We start from the raw sequence: 16,714 nt of genomic DNA on the forward strand, positions 1-16,714 counted from the left end.
CTGCCGTTATGCCGCCGGAGCACGATTTCTGTTCTCATCCTGAAGCAAAGTTCTTAACCCGAGGTAATATTTCTGGGTTAGCAGAGTCTGTAAGTGTGAATTACTTATTTCATACATTTAAGGAGGGATTTCAAAGAAATAATTAGTGTTACTCAAGCCAAGATCAATCTGCCTTTATTAATTGATCCCTCTAACCATCCCTTTCATTTCATTGCTGGGGGGGGGGGCAAAAAGAGAATGCAGGCATTTGAACCAACAGCCTCTGAACCTTTTGGCAGAATCTGCTGTTTTCGCAGGATCCTCAGTTGTGCAAAATTAAGAGTAAAATCCAGATTTCTGTGGTGCAAAAATCAAAGAAGTTTGGCAAACGAAAGACAGGTGGTGGCCCAGGGGCAGCTTTATGACCTTTTGATAGGCATTAGTGTTGTTCACGCTCACCTGACAGCTTGCTCTTCAGCGCTTAGTCCACAGAGGGAGAGGTGGATATCTGAGAAAGTCCAGCTTTCATCCAACACACTGCAAAATACACAGAGACACAAAGAGACAGCCTGTATCTGCCAGCAACAGGTTAAAAACAAGCATTTCCTTATTTCGGAGCCCTGAGCTTCCATTGGCTAAGTTGCTGTGATGTCACAGAGGGTTGCATTCAATGCTTGGGCTCACTCAGATCAGACTCGCTGAAGACACAACTAATTTAGGTTCTATAATTCCAATGGGTCTAATCAAAGTACAGTGGTAAAGGTAAAGGTAAAGGGACCCCTGACCATTAAGTCCAGGCGTGACCGACTCTGGAGTTGTGGCGTTCATCTCGCTTTATTGGCCGAGGGAGCCAGCGTACAGCTTCTGGGTCATGTGGCCAGCATGACTAAGCCGCTTCTGGCGAGCCAGAGCAGCACACGGAGCCGTGGTGGCGCCGGAGCACGATTTCTGTTCTCATTCTGAAGCAAAGTTCTTAACCAGAGGTACTCTTTCTGGGTTAGCGGAGTCTGTAACCTGAAGCGTCTGTAACCCGAGGTATCACTGTATTGCTTAGCTGGATACATTCCAGAGCATTCTGGCAAACAACGGCAAACAACCAGTCATGGGACAGAACATGCTAGAAGCAAAATGAAAAGCTAGAACAAACTACTACAGACAAATTGCAGGAATCAAATTTGGGGCGAGGAAAATTTGCACAGACCCATGCAAACTATACAATTTCGGCTGCTGGCAGCAGAAGGGGGAGCAAAGTTCCAGCCTAATGCACCCCGAAGGCAAAGGCTTACCTGGCCTTGCAGAAGGCACCCCACTTCTCAATCCAGATATAGCGCAAACCTTCAAACTGGTAGTAGCGAAGGACGTTCTTCTGAAAAGGTTTTTTTTAATGTTTTACTACTACCGTTCAAAACTTCAAGAAATATCAAGTAAAGGTCTCGGAGAGGAGATCCGTGTAAATGAAAACATGAGACTTATGGTTTTGTTACATATGATTGTAGCCTTTTTAGGCCTTTCTCACGGATGGAAAGAGCACTGCACCCGGGGAGAGAAGAAGGAGTCAAACAGACACCGAAGGGTTAATCCAGAGAAAGAGCTATTTATTCTGCCTTCCGGGTAGCAGAAGGAGCTAGCGTGATAATTCACAAGCAAGCACAACTTTTACAGCCATTGCACGCAGCATATATTCCCTCCAGTTCCCCCCCCTTTCTCCCCCTCCTCAGGAGCCCTGCCCAGTGGCGTAGCGTGGGGGGTGCAGGGGGGGGCCGGCCGCACCGGGCGCAACATCTGGGGGTTAGGGTTAGGGGGCGCAAATCCATGGGTTAGGGGGCGCAAATCCACGGGTTAGGGGGCGCAAATTACTTGCCTTGCCCCGGGTGCTGACAACCCACGCTACGCCACTGGCCATGCCTCATGAGTTTTCCTGAGCATGAACAGAAACTCCTGTTTTGGGACTCCTGGCGCCCTTCCCAGGAAAAAGGGGGTGTGTCAGCGTGTCCAAGATTTGTTGCAACTGGGTAAGATAAGACTCAGTTCTCAGGCCTGCTTCTAACTTGGCATTGACAGGGCTATTCATTAGCTTTTGAAGCTTTCTTGCACTGATAAAAAGAACGCTTTGCTTATGCAGCAGCATCTGTGAGAAAAGCTAAATGAGAAAGTAATTTGAAAAGTCTTGAGGCCTGGTGGGGTAGCTACAGAGACCTAGGTGGGGTAACCTGTCCCCTTCATGATTTTATTTTGGAATTGTCTGCTTATTTTGGAGTTGTTTGTTGTAAAGAATGTATATTATGTGAATAAAATTAAATTTAAAAAACAACAACTTCATTTTATGCTCTTCTGGTCTCCTTAGCAATGTACGAGTGGGGTGTCATTGTTCCCCTTTTTCTGAATGGAACCCGGAAGAGAGATATGGATGCAAAGGGGGTGGATTGGGCAAAGGGGGCACATACACTGGCACAGAGGAGAAAGCAGGTCAAGAGTCAGGGGCTGCCAGCTGCCGGGAGCTCTGAGCAGCGTTTGAAATTAGCCGGGCACCTGTTGCATTTTGCGACTGGCAAACAGCCTTTTGCGATTGGATGAAGATGTCCAGGCACGACCCTTGGTGCGAAGCATCTCCACCTGCCTGGCTGCTGTCGGCTGATCTGACACGTCTTTTTTGCTGCCATGCTGACGTATGAATCAGCTGTGGAGACTCCCCAATTCACCCGGCAGCAAAAAAAAAATTATATATATTTTTAAAAGGCGACTAGACATTCTGATTTGGCTCCTAGCTTTTCTATCCCATTTTCTAACACTGGGGTTGTCTTTGGCATCTCAGGCGGCAGCCTTGGGCAAGTCTCTCTTGTTCCCCACTGCCGCTCTCAGACTAGACTACCTTGCAGGGTTCAAGCTGAGATAAGGGCATATTTAATGATGTATAGATGGTATATTACACCAGTGAAATTAGCTAAAATGTATAAGACAAATAATAAATGTTGGAAATGTAAAGAAAAAGAAGGAACATTTTATCATATGTGGTGGGAATGTAAAAAAGTAAAGAACTTTTGGGAAATGATATATAATGAGATGAAAAAGATGTTGAAATATACCATATTTTTTGCTCTATAAGACTCACTTTTTCCCTCCTAAAAAGTAAGGGGAAATGTGTGTGCGTCTTATGGAGTGAATGCAGGCTGTACAGCTATCCCAGAAGCCAGAACAGCAAGAGGGATTGCTGCTTTCGCTGCACAGTGATCCCTCTTGTTGTTCTGGCTTCTGAGATTCAGAATATTTTTTTTCTTGTTTCCCTCCTCCAAAAACTAGGTGCGTCTTATGGCCTGGTGCGTCTTATAGAGCGAAAAATACTGTGCCTTTTTAAAAAAAAACAGAAGCATTTTTACTTGGCATTATAGGTCAGGACATTAATAGGCAAGATGTTAAATTGTTTTTATATGCAACAACTGTGGCAAGGGTATTGTTAGCCCAGAAATGGAAACAGGAAGAAATTCCGACGAAAGAAGAATGGCAGACGAAATTAATGAACTATGCAGAATTGGACAAAATGACAGGAAGGATTTGAAACCTGCGGGACCAGAGATTTACAGAAGATTGGAAGAAGTATATGAATTATTTGAAGAGCAACTGTAATCAACAAATTACGCTAGTAGGACTACAATAAGTTTTGTAAGAAATACACAAAGTAGTAAAAGATAGAGATATTGGTTATGAGTTTGAAATGTAATAGGGAAGATAAGAAATGCATACTGAGAGATTAGATTGGAAAATTTTCAGACAGGACTGATGGAAGTCAAAAATTTGAATAAGATGTAAAAGTATGTTCAATTACTGTTGAAAATGATATGTTAAAAAAACTAATAAAAAATTATATATATATATAAAAGGGGGGCATATTTAAATATAGAACCTAAAGGCACTTGGAAGCCCATCTGAGTTCTCTGGCTCACACGCATGCCTGTGAGGTGGCGCAGGTTGGGGTTCCAGGAAAACGTGGGAGGATACTTGGAGGTTTTCCAGGGACCTATGCAGCTGGGTCAGGCAGACTGAGAGGTCCTGGGTTCGTGGGGTGCAAGGGGCTGAACTGACCTCCTCCTTCCGATGGAGCCCAATCGTGTCTCGACTTTCATCTTCATCCTCAAACACACCCACAGCGATGCTGTCTCCTCCACCGTCTCTTCCATACTCAAGGCTTTGGAGGAAGAGGGAGGGAAAGAGGCAAAGGAGACAGCACAGAGCTTAGACCTCAGTTTGAATCTCATCCTCTTCAAAGAGGAAGGTTTAGCCTCCAAATGCATTTTCTCCTGAGTAAGTCCCAGTCATGCTGAAGCATGCAAAGTCGTAACAAAAGAGAGTGTGCCTCTCTCAGTATGGGCTGAATGACTTCAACCTGGAGCTGGACTCCCTGTTATCAGTGTAAACAAGGCATTGGGGGGTGGGTTTCAATGGGGAGGCAGTGTTAGAAATTGGCCAGGCTCCAGGCACGTTTTGCAACTGGCATGTGTCCAACTGCAACCACATGGAGATCTCTGGATGCTGTGGGAATTTTCAGGGATGCAGGAGAGGATATATTGTCTGATTATATCCTTATCCAACTTGTGTTAACAAGTTCCACAATTTCAGCAGAGTAACATTCCCCTTAATTTTAAGTTTGCAACGGATGCGTTTTGCTCAGGCTCGCTAAAGCCTCTGTAATAACTGTTCTGGTATTTTCCCCTTATTCCCTCATAAAATAAAAGAGACGACACAGTCTTCTACAAAAGTATAAAAAGAGTTTACTGACATTCTGTTCACAATCAGATCCCAGAAGGCAGACTTAGCTTAATGAAGTAGCATACACTTGGAATCTATCTCTTAAAAAGACAGTCCCTTTGTCCTCTCTTGGCTGGAAGCCAAGAGGGCATCTTTGGCTCAGTAGATGTTGTTTCTTCGATGCATGTGGTGAAAGAGTGAGAGATGGCTGCCCTGCCCTGTGCTTTTGTCATTACCTGCACAGGTGAGGCCAGACCCACCTCTAGTCACATGCAGAGGAAGTCTGTCCCAGCCCAGAAGGAAACAGGAAGTTTACCTGCTGGCTGGACAAACATCCCTCCCCATGTGTAAACATGTTCACTCTAGGAATGTTGTACTTGACCGCTCTTGTGTTTCACATCCTACAGATGCCAGGTTGCCAACTGGAGAAAGCAAAACGTCACTTAATCAAGGATCTGAAATATTTTCCTTGACGTGTGAATTTGTTTTATCCTTGATTGTTTTAAACCACTTTGAGATTAGTTCTTTAAAATAGAAAGCGGTATAGAAATGATGATGATGATATCCTGGGGTGGGGGGGAGAACTAGACTATGGGTAGGCAAACTAAGGCCCGGGGTCCAGATCCGGCCCAATTGCCTTCTAAATCTGGCCCGCAGACGAACCAGGAATCAGCGTGTTTCTACATGAGTAGAATGTGTCCTTTTTTAAAAAAATGCATCTCTGGGTTATTTGTGGGGCATAGGAATTCATTCATTTCTCCCCCAAAATAAAATATAGTCCAGCCCCCCCCCACAAGGTCTGAGGGACAGGAGACTGGCCCCCTGCTGAAAAAGTTTGCTGACCCCTGAACTAGACATTCCATTGTGGCAACCATATATATATAGTCAGATATATAGTCTAATCTGAGTTTTTAACACTATGGAGAGGGCCTTTTACAGGGTGGGGTGAACCCACTGGAAGTTGCTGCAATGCCATTTATATGTTTCAGGTCTGCATCTGCAAGGCCAAAGGCCCAGAGTTTGGACACTTATTGTGGGGCACACCTCTGACCCACAAACAGTTTGCATGTCCCCCAGCCCCTTTCTGATTCATTCATGTCTTCTGCAAATTCAAGACCAGGCGAGAGTGGCCCCCAACGCATCACTCACCTGCCTTCTACCATCTGCTCTGTTCGGACACAGGCTGTGAAATACTGGCCAAATTGGTCCTGGAAGAGAAGCACAGAGGGCACTTGGCTCAGCTGTGGGGAAAGAGTTTGGCTCACAGAATCAAAGAAAGGAGAACAGGATTGAGGTGCGGGCCCTAATCCTGATCAAACAGCTAGCCAGTTCTTTCCTGGGGGACTTGACACCTGCAGCTTTAAACCTCCCTGACACCTGAAATCATAGAATGGCAGAGTTGGAAGGGACCTCAAAGGTCATTTAGTCCAACCCCACGTTGGAGGGCATCAATCTGCAACTCACCAAACCAAACACAGCTCACAGGACATGTACAGAGTGTTGATACCCCCTCCCCACAAAAAAATTCTTCAGTTTCCAGACAGGCAGCAAAGAATTGCTTGTAATATGTTGGTTTTTTTACAGGTTTTAGTACCTTTTTGAATATTTTTGAATTGCATGGATTAAATCTTCTTTATTGTGCATTTTTAATTTGGGTTTTTTTTTATTGAATGGCAGGGTACAACTCCGTCAAACAAAGGAAGCTCAGAATTGTTGAGCCCCTCAAGGGCCACATTCCGCATGGAGCGGGGTCAAGACTTGGACAAGCCTGACTGAACTGCCTTGAGGCTTCAGGGTTTGTTTTCAAATGTGACCCTCAAAAAGGATGTTATCGCCTCGCCGTGGAACGAAAGGCTCAATCTGCAGCATGCCACCAGTGTGGGAAACTGCAGTCAAGCATAATTAGCAAGTATAGGGCTAGTTAGTATATGAAGGGGTTAAGACAATAGAGCTGCGTTCCTAGACTCAACTAGGTCACGCACCCTCAGAAATAAAGCTTTCTACTTCATTTCTCTCTCTTTCTGCACCATGTAACAAATGAAGGAGGACATGTGTAAGCTTGCTCCCAAGCTTAGAGCACATGTTTGGAGCCATATTCTGTATTTTCTACTCAAGAGTATTTTGCTGGTGTTCTCCTTGAAGCTGCATGGAACAACACATGTATCAGACCTTTGAATCTGTAAGTAAGACATTTTAAACTTACTTAGTGTGTGGTCTGTTCCTTGAAAAGGGGGTAGAAAGAGGGGAGCATCATGAAAGGGATAAAAGGGTCCAACGACCTATATTCCTGACACTGTACTGTTGCACAAGTTGTGACTTGATTTTAAACTCTGCTGGGGCTTTCTGTGTGCTAGCCCCATGTTTTGAATCTAGGTATCCGGCCAATTCTTTTGTTATTCACCCACACACTTGAGTCCACGGGGATTCAGATATTTAATTCCCCTATAACCAGGACCCTTGGTCATTTCTGAAAATGTGACATTAGGGCTACAAATGGCAAAAGTGTGCCTGCACACCTGCTTCATTGCACCACCCCTTCTTTCCCCAGCCTTCTCCCCTCGCCACCCGCCAATTCCACTCACACGGATGACCACCCAGTCAGCTTGGTGGAGAGGGCAGCGGCTGCATTTGGCCCGGACTTTGAAGTGTGGCTTCCAGTGGAAAACTATCAGTGGAATTCCCACCATCAGCAGAGAGAAAAAGTGGCAGAGGATGATCTTCCATGTTTTGCTTTGGTAGCCTGTGACTTCCTGGGGGTAGAACAAAAACAGGTGTTTTAGGCCCATGCCAATTATGACCTCCACAAACACACACACACAGGAGGGGAGAGGACCCTTGCAATTTAGAAAGGTGCATTTAAGAGAGACCCCAGCATCCTCCTCCTGAGATGGGGAATGACTTCTCTCGCCCAATTAAATGGTATCTTGGTTAAATTGCAGTGATGATAGCAGCTCACAAAGAATTCTACTGCAACCTAGCACAAGGGTTGGTAACTGGAGGCCCTCAGGCCAAATCTGGCCAGCTGAAGGGATGTGAAGGGATGCTAGCCTGATGGCAAAAGAGCAAAGCCGTTCCCATGGCAACAAAACCTCCTTTGGGGAAGGAGCAGGTATACTGCACTTGTCCCCGCCCCATCTCCTTCCCTCACTTATCCACATGGCTTTCCATGAAACTTTGTTGTTGATCATCCTCATAATAACAATTTATTATTTATACCCCGCCCATCTGGCTGGGTTTCCCCAGCCACTCTGGGCAGCTTCCAACAAAACACTAAAATACAATAACCTACATTAAAAGCTTCCCTAAACAGGGCTGCCTTCAGATGTCTTCTAAAAGTTTGGCAGTTATTTTTCTCTTTGACATCCGGTGGGAGGGCGTTCCACAGGGCGGGTGCCACTACCGAGAAGGCCCTCTGCCTGGTTCCCTGTAATGTGGCTTCTCGCAGTGAGGGAACCGCCAAAAGGCCCTTGGCGCTGGACCTCAGTGTCCGGGCAGAACGATGGAGGTGGAGATGCTCCTTCAGGTATACTGGACCGAGGCCATTTAGGGCTTTAAAGGTCAGCACCAACACTTCGAATTGTGCTCGGAAACGTACTGGGAGCCAGTGTAGGTCTTTCAAGACTGGTGTTATATGGTCTCGGCGGTCGCTCCCAGTCACCAGTCTAGCTGCTGCATTCTGGATTAGTTGTAGTTTCTGGGAGTCCTCCACACCCGCCCGCCTCCTGTCCCCCCAAAACAGTACTTCTGTCTTGTCAGGATTCAACTTCAATCTGTTAGCCACCATCCATCCTCCAACCGCCTCCAGACAGGGTTTAAGGACCTTTAAGAATGACGCAGCAGAGGCAAATGAGCTGTGCCCTTGATTCTCTCTCCCATAACCGAAAGGCCTCACCCCCCCCACACCCTGTACCTACCATGCAGGCATTAGGGGGGCTCTGGTTGAGGGTACAGTAGCCGAGTCGCCGGCCTCCCAGCAGCCTCCTGGTGTCTGCAATAAGAAAGAGAATGAGATCAGTACAAAATTATGTCCCTAAACGCGGGACAAAGGCATAAAGGTACTTCATCCTGCTGTGGCTATGGACCAAGGAGTAGGTTGAAATCCCAGCCAGAACTGCTCTGGGGTCTTTCATTCTGGGAAAGGTAAAGGGTAAAGGGACCCCTGACCATTAGGTCCAGTCATGATCGACTCTGGGGTTGCGGCGCTCATCTCGCTTTATTGGCCGAGGGAGCCGGCGTACAGCTTCCGGGTCATGTGGCCAGCATGACTAAACCACTTCTGGCGAACCAGAGCAGCACACGGAAACACCATTTACCTTCCCGCCGGAGTGGTACCTATTTATCTACTTGCACTTTGAGGTGCTTTCGAACTGCTAGGTTGGCAGGAGCAGGGACCGAGCAACAGGAGCTCACCCTGTCACGGGGATTTGAACCACCGACCTTCTGATCGACAAGTCCTAGGCTCTGTGGTATGTAATTTTTGCTTGTTTGCTTGCTTGCTTGCTTGCTTGTTTATTGAAAGCTGCCCCTGCTCCCTCTCCCTGGTAAAGGAACCAAGGTCTCGGGAGAGCTGTAAAATAATTGAGTTATGAAGGAGAATGAGTGGGTCTGATTGAACAGGGAGAAGAGCAAAGATCTTGAAAGCCCCGTTTCAATTAGCTTGGAGAGCAGCCGAGGTCTTGCAAAGCCCTTGCAGCCAATCACACATACTCTGCTCTTGCAAAGACACTCTGTTACTCAGAGAACTTGCAGCAAAGCCAATGCTAGTCCACATTTTCTTTTCTTTTTTTCAAATTTTTGTATTGATTTTCCAAATTTATAAACAAACAAACAAACATAAATCCTAACTATAATTATTCCGCTATTATTAACATCGTTAAGTGACTTCCTTGAATCCCCCTGGCTGAATTTCAATGTACTGAATTTTTTACTCTGTAAGACTCACTTTTCCCCTCCTAAAAAGTAAGGGGAAATGTGTGTGCGTCTTATGGAGCGAATGCAGGCTGCACAGCTATCCCAGAAGCCAGAACAGCAAGAGGGATTGCTGTGCAGCGATCCCTCTTGTTGTTCTGGCTTCTGAGATTCAGAATCGTTTTTTTCTTGTTTTCCTCCTCCAAAAACTAGGTACGTCTTATGGTCTGGTGCATCTTATAGAGCGAAAAATACAGTTTTCCAAAACTAATTTCTCATAAAATTTACTTAATCAATTAACATCTTTCTTACTTTTCATATTAACTTTAAACATATTATTCTATAACATCACATTTTAAAATCCTAAGCCAATCTGGTATTTGCAAGTATTTCTATTTAAATCATCTTAACATATTTAACTAAATATTCTTTAAATTTCATCCATTCCTCCTGGTACTCCTCCTCCTTCTGGTCGCGGACTCTTCTGGTCAGGTCGGCTAGCTCCGAAAAGTCCATCATCTTCATCTGCCATAGTCCACATTTTCTCCAATTCCTTCATTGACTATTACTCCTTATTTCAGAAGGTGGGGTCTTGGGACAAAGGCGGAAGAGCTTGAGTGAAGCTGCCTGGCCTTCCAGCCAGTCTTGACCCAGCAGACCTCCGCCTTTCACCAGCTCTCATCCTCTCACAAAAAGGCTGTTAGGATACAGGGATGCTCTTACCTTCTTTGGGGGCTGACCTGCTCCCACCCCAAATCCCTGCTTACTTGTTTCTCCTGGGGTTCTGTCCTATTATTCCAAGGGAAGACGTGGCCGAGCTGCACCTGAGGCTGTGCTACCTATCCGCCACCAGCCCCACCCCTTTCCCAAACACGGTTGCAGGAAGCAGCAGGCTGGCACCAGGCCAGGGGAGCTCCAAGTTGCTCCGCAGATTATCTGTGCCATTTGCTGTCGACAGGCAGCTGGCTGGCTTGGCCTTGCTGAGGGAGTTTGCACACCTGACGCACCCACAGAGCAGGAAGCTCAGGTCAAGAGCCACACGGTTGACCGGGCACGACGCCGCCAGCCAGCCCCATAAATGCTACCAGTGACCAAACCGGTTTCATCAGGTGGAATTTTCCAAATGAGCAAAATGGGCAGAAAGTGTTATGTGCAAAGCAGTGATGTGTACCCGGGGAGAGAGAGGAAAGAGCAGGTAGGAGGGGTTTGGAGGAGAGTCTTTGGCAGAGGCAGTTGGCCCTTTCAGAAATGCCCTCTTCTGATGAAGGTAAGCAGGTGCACCTCCAGAGTTTGGTGGTGTGTGGGAACACAACATGGGACTGAAGTGGCCCCATGCTTGTCACAGTCTTTTTCTTCCTCAGCACTAAAAAAAAAACCCTCCAGAGCCGTGTTTCTCCAAACGTGGGTCTTCAGCTGTTTTGGGACTACAACTCCCATCACCCCCTAGCTAACAGGACCAGCAGTCTGGGATTATGGGAACTGTAGCCCCAAAACAGCCGGCGACCCAAAGTTTGGGAGACACTGCTCTAGAGCAAGAGAAGGCAACCAGCCGTAGGGGCAGGGGGCAAAATTGCAAAGGCAAGCGGAGCCAGGAAGATTCTCCGCACACACGTGCCTGTTTACCAGCCAATTAATCTTATTAAAACATTATGAATCCCTGCTGAGCTGCAACAGGCGTCCACTATTTGTACTTTCAGGAAACAATTGAAGACATTGTTGGTTCAGCAAGCTTTTCCAGCTAAGTAAAAAGGTCTCTGGTGTGGGTGCTCTTATTTTTTTTGCTATTGTTTTAAAACCTACATTTGGTTGTCTTTTGTACTGGGTTTTAAATTACTTTGGGTTGCTGTTTTAGGAGATTCCTAAATTAATAAATCATTAATTTATTAATAAATTATTATTAATCATTATCTTTTAAATTGTATTTTAATCAACTTGTTTTTATTATTGGTTGTTAGCCGCACTGAGCCCGGTCTTGGCTGGGGAGGGTGGGGTATAAATAAAATATTATTATTATTATTATTATCTGGAAGCTTGGCTCCAGTCTTTATACTTTATTAACATTTGTTATCTTTTAGGTGGAAGCAAAGTCTCGCTGTAGATTCACATTCACAAGGATGTCCACAATATAGATTTGGGTGGATTTTTTAAAAGCAACATTCTCCCCTGAAACATGGTCAGAGGACATCTCTCCCTCCAATTCCTCCCCTCTCCTGAATCCTTTAAACTATTATTCAGGGGGGTTTTGTTGCTGTTGTTGATATTAATTTTCAGTTCTTATGATTTAATGTAGAAACTGTTCAATTTGGTTGTGTACCTTTCAGTCTGTTTTATTTGTTGTTTATGACTACTTCTTTGATGTTTGTGATTATGTAAATCTTTTTTTTTATTATTTATTTAATCACTTTTTCAATACAAACAGCAACCACAAAAAACACATACAACAAAAACCACAATAACACAATTTAACGATTCGGATTTGAGTACTGATATACCTATAACTACACCTTTTTAATAATATTTCCCCACCTCTCCTCCCCCTACTTCCCACCACTTTCTGCCTTATCTCTTAAGTAATCCTTCCAGATTTCTTTATATTTATCCATTCTTAACTTGCGTGATTATGTAAATCTTTTTATGTTGTGAGCCACCTTGAGCATAGCATTCAAAAAAAATGATTACAGATAGGTAGCCGTGTTGGTCTGCCATAGTCAAAACAAAATATTTTTTTTTTCTTCCAGTAGCACCTTAAAGACCAACTAAGTTAGTTCTTGGTATGAGCTTTCGTGTGCATGCACACTTCTTCAGATACACTGAAACAGAAGTTGCCAGATCCTTCTATATAGTGAGAAGGTGGGGAGGGGTATTACTCAGAAGGGTGGTGGGAATGGGTGATTGGCAGATAGCTGTGATGAGCCTGTTGACGACTCTTAATGACTGCACCCGGACAACACCATTACTGGCCCCAACAACATCACACATACCATCTCGGGACTATTTAATTGCTCATCGTCTAACATTGTATATGCCATCAAATGCCAACAGTGTCCTTCAGCTCTCTATATTGGACAAACAGGCCAAACCTTACGCCAAAGAATAAACGGACACAAATCGGACATCAAGAATCACAAGACAGAGAAACCAGTAGGAGAACACTTCAATCTCCCAGGACATTCTATACAAGATCTCAAAGTAGCTGTATTACTACAAAGGAATTTCAGAAATAGACTGGAAAGAGAAGCAACTCATTACCAAACTTAAAACCATGGAGAGACCTGGTCTGAACAAAGACATTGGATTCTTATCTCATTATACATGACAAAGCCATTTTTCACCTTCTCACCCCTTGCTTTTTCCTGTAAGACCTATTGCAGTCGTTAAGAGTCGTCAACAGGCTCATCACAGCTATCTGCCAATCACCCATTCCCACCACCCTTCTGAGTAATACCCCTCCCCACCTTCTCACTATATAGAAGGATCTGGCAACTTCTGTTTCAGTGTATCTGAAGAAGTGTGCATGCACACGAAAGCTCATACCAAGAACTAACTAAGTTGGTCTTTAAGGTGCTACTGGAAGAAAAAAAAATTTTTTGTTTTAAAAAAAATGATGGCGATGAAGGTAGAGGAAAGTCCGCTGAGCAGTAACTAGATTACCTGGTTTTTCAGTTTCCCCATGATTTCTTGCCAAAGAACTATGAACGTGTCAAGTTTTTTTGCTGGCAAATGGGTCATAGTTAGGAATCAGCCTAAGCAGATAAAGAGGCTTATAAGTCTTCCCTTCTCCCAACTACTCTTCACAAGGTAAGCAAGTATTCCAACAGATGGGGAGACAGGTATCCATTTCACAAGAGGCTCATAAACCATTAAAAAAAACCCAGCACATTTTCTGTGACTGTGTGTGCTGTGGTCCCGCACACCAACCACCCAAAGGTCTGTCCCATCCTCAAAATGCCCCTTGCCTGCTTGCAGCCCCAGGATACACAACTGCCACCACCTCTTCTTCTAAATCCCTTTTTTTTCTACGTGGCTCATCCCCAGCTTCAGGCAAGCTCTGAGATGCCTAACAGGACACAACACAGAAATGGACTCAGTTCAACTGCTAGATCAGACCTGAAAAAGGAAAACAACCACCAGGCTCCTTCTCATCTGGCACTACAGCTCAGTGGAAAAAAAATTCTCCGTCAGCTTTCTAGAACATAGTTAAAGGAAAAGGGACCCCTGACCATTAGGTCCAGTCGTGACCGACTCTGGGGTTGCGGCACTCATCTCGCTTTACTGGCCGAGGGAGCCGGCGTGCAGCTTCCGGGTCGTGTGGCCAGCATGACTAAACCACTTCTGGCGAACCAGAGCAGCACACGGAAACACCATTTACCTTCCCGCCGGAGTGGTACCTATTTATCTACTTGCACTTTGAGGTGCTTTCGAACTGCTAGGTTGGCAGGAGCAGGGACCGAGCAACAGGAGCTCACCCTGTCACGGGGATTTGAACCACCGACCTTCTGATCGACAAGTCCTAGGCTCTGTGGTATGTAATTTTTGCTTGTTTGCTTGCTTGCTTGCTTGCTTGTTTATTGAAAGCTGCCCCTGCTCCCTCTCCCTGGTAAAGGAACCAAGGTCTCGGGAGAGCTGTAAAATAATTGAGTTATGAAGGAGAATGAGTGGGTCTGATTGAACAGGGAGAAGAGCAAAGATCTTGAAAGCCCCGTTTCAATTAGCTTGGAGAGCAGCCGAGGTCTTGCAAAGCCCTTGCAGCCAATCACACATACTCTGCTCTTGCAAAGACACTCTGTTACTCAGAGAACTTGCAGCAAAGCCAATGCTAGTCCACATTTTCTTTTCTTTTTTTCAAATTTTTGTATTGATTTTCCAAATTTATAAACAAACAAACAAACATAAATCCTAACTATAATTATTCCGCTATTATTAACATCGTTAAGTGACTTCCTTGAATCCCCCTGGCTGAATTTCAATGTACTGAATTTTTTACTCTGTAAGACTCACTTTTCCCCTCCTAAAAAGTAAGGGGAAATGTGTGTGCGTCTTATGGAGCGAATGCAGGCTGCACAGCTATCCCAGAAGCCAGAACAGCAAGAGGGATTGCTGTGCAGCGATCCCTCTTGTTGTTCTGGCTTCTGAGATTCAGAATCGTTTTTTTCTTGTTTTCCTCCTCCAAAAACTAGGTACGTCTTATGGTCTGGTGCATCTTATAGAGCGAAAAATACAGTTTTCCAAAACTAATTTCTCATAAAATTTACTTAATCAATTAACATCTTTCTTACTTTTCATATTAACTTTAAACATATTATTCTATAACATCACATTTTAAAATCCTAAGCCAATCTGGTATTTGCAAGTATTTCTATTTAAATCATCTTAACATATTTAACTAAATATTCTTTAAATTTCATCCATTCCTCCTGGTACTCCTCCTCCTTCTGGTCGCGGACTCTTCTGGTCAGGTCGGCTAGCTCCGAAAAGTCCATCATCTTCATCTGCCATAGTCCACATTTTCTCCAATTCCTTCATTGACTATTACTCCTTATTTCAGAAGGTGGGGTCTTGGGACAAAGGCGGAAGAGCTTGAGTGAAGCTGCCTGGCCTTCCAGCCAGTCTTGACCCAGCAGACCTCCGCCTTTCACCAGCTCTCATCCTCTCACAAAAAGGCTGTTAGGATACAGGGATGCTCTTACCTTCTTTGGGGGCTGACCTGCTCCCACCCCAAATCCCTGCTTACTTGTTTCTCCTGGGGTTCTGTCCTATTATTCCAAGGGAAGACGTGGCCGAGCTGCACCTGAGGCTGTGCTACCTATCCGCCACCAGCCCCACCCCTTTCCCAAACACGGTTGCAGGAAGCAGCAGGCTGGCACCAGGCCAGGGGAGCTCCAAGTTGCTCCGCAGATTATCTGTGCCATTTGCTGTCGACAGGCAGCTGGCTGGCTTGGCCTTGCTGAGGGAGTTTGCACACCTGACGCACCCACAGAGCAGGAAGCTCAGGTCAAGAGCCACACGGTTGACCGGGCACGACGCCGCCAGCCAGCCCCATAAATGCTACCAGTGACCAAACCGGTTTCATCAGGTGGAATTTTCCAAATGAGCAAAATGGGCAGAAAGTGTTATGTGCAAAGCAGTGATGTGTACCCGGGGAGAGAGAGGAAAGAGCAGGTAGGAGGGGTTTGGAGGAGAGTCTTTGGCAGAGGCAGTTGGCCCTTTCAGAAATGCCCTCTTCTGATGAAGGTAAGCAGGTGCACCTCCAGAGTTTGGTGGTGTGTGGGAACACAACATGGGACTGAAGTGGCCCCATGCTTGTCACAGTCTTTTTCTTCCTCAGCACTAAAAAAAAAACCCTCCAGAGCCGTGTTTCTCCAAACGTGGGTCTTCAGCTGTTTTGGGACTACAACTCCCATCACCCCCTAGCTAACAGGACCAGCAGTCTGGGATTATGGGAACTGTAGCCCCAAAACAGCCGGCGACCCAAAGTTTGGGAGACACTGCTCTAGAGCAAGAGAAGGCAACCAGCCGTAGGGGCAGGGGGCAAAATTGCAAAGGCAAGCGGAGCCAGGAAGATTCTCCGCACACACGTGCCTGTTTACCAGCCAATTAATCTTATTAAAACATTATGAATCCCTGCTGAGCTGCAACAGGCGTCCACTATTTGTACTTTCAGGAAACAATTGAAGACATTGTTGGTTCAGCAAGCTTTTCCAGCTAAGTAAAAAGGTCTCTGGTGTGGGTGCTCTTATTTTTTTTGCTATTGTTTTAAAACCTACATTTGGTTGTCTTTTGTACTGGGTTTTAAATTACTTTGGGTTGCTGTTTTAGGAGATTCCTAAATTAATAAATCATTAATTTATTAATAAATTATTATTAATCATTATCTTTTAAATTGTATTTTAATCAACTTGTTTTTATTATTGGTTGTTAGCCGCACTGAGCCCGGTCTTGGCTGGGGAGGGTGGGGTATAAATAAAATATTATTATTATTATTATTATCTGGAAGCTTGGCTCCAGTCTTTATACTTTATTAACATTTGTTATCTTTTAGGTGGAAGCAAAGTCTCGCTGTAGATTCACATTCACAAGGATGTCCACA

General features: G+C 45.1%; 1 protein-coding gene across 4 annotated transcripts in view; it reads right to left on the reverse strand.

The window, feature by feature from the left end:
- Positions 1 to 16,714, reverse strand: part of ATP13A2 (ATPase cation transporting 13A2) — a 55,429-nt gene that overhangs the window by 32,525 nt on the left and 6,190 nt on the right. The window contains exons 1-7 of one of the 4 annotated variants that reach the window (XM_083629274.1): positions 10,395 to 10,467; positions 8,634 to 8,707; positions 7,302 to 7,469; positions 5,869 to 5,927; positions 4,057 to 4,159; positions 1,266 to 1,345; positions 439 to 516 (exon numbers count right to left, since the gene is read on the reverse strand). In XM_083629274.1, coding sequence (XP_083485400.1) covers positions 439 to 516; positions 1,266 to 1,345; positions 4,057 to 4,159; positions 5,869 to 5,927; positions 7,302 to 7,469; positions 8,634 to 8,636 — 491 coding nt within the window. In that variant the 5' untranslated portion in view covers positions 8,637 to 8,707; positions 10,395 to 10,467. Of the gene's footprint in view, positions 1 to 438; positions 517 to 1,265; positions 1,346 to 4,056; positions 4,160 to 5,868; positions 5,928 to 7,301; positions 7,470 to 8,633; positions 8,708 to 10,394; positions 10,468 to 16,714 lie in introns of those variants that run through there. The other 3 variants (XM_083629275.1, XM_083629272.1, XM_083629273.1) reach the window with 3 other exon arrangements.

This window comes from Podarcis filfolensis, assembly GCF_964270895.1.
Source record: "Podarcis filfolensis genome assembly, chromosome: 8".
NCBI lineage: Eukaryota > Metazoa > Chordata > Lepidosauria > Squamata > Lacertidae > Podarcis > Podarcis filfolensis.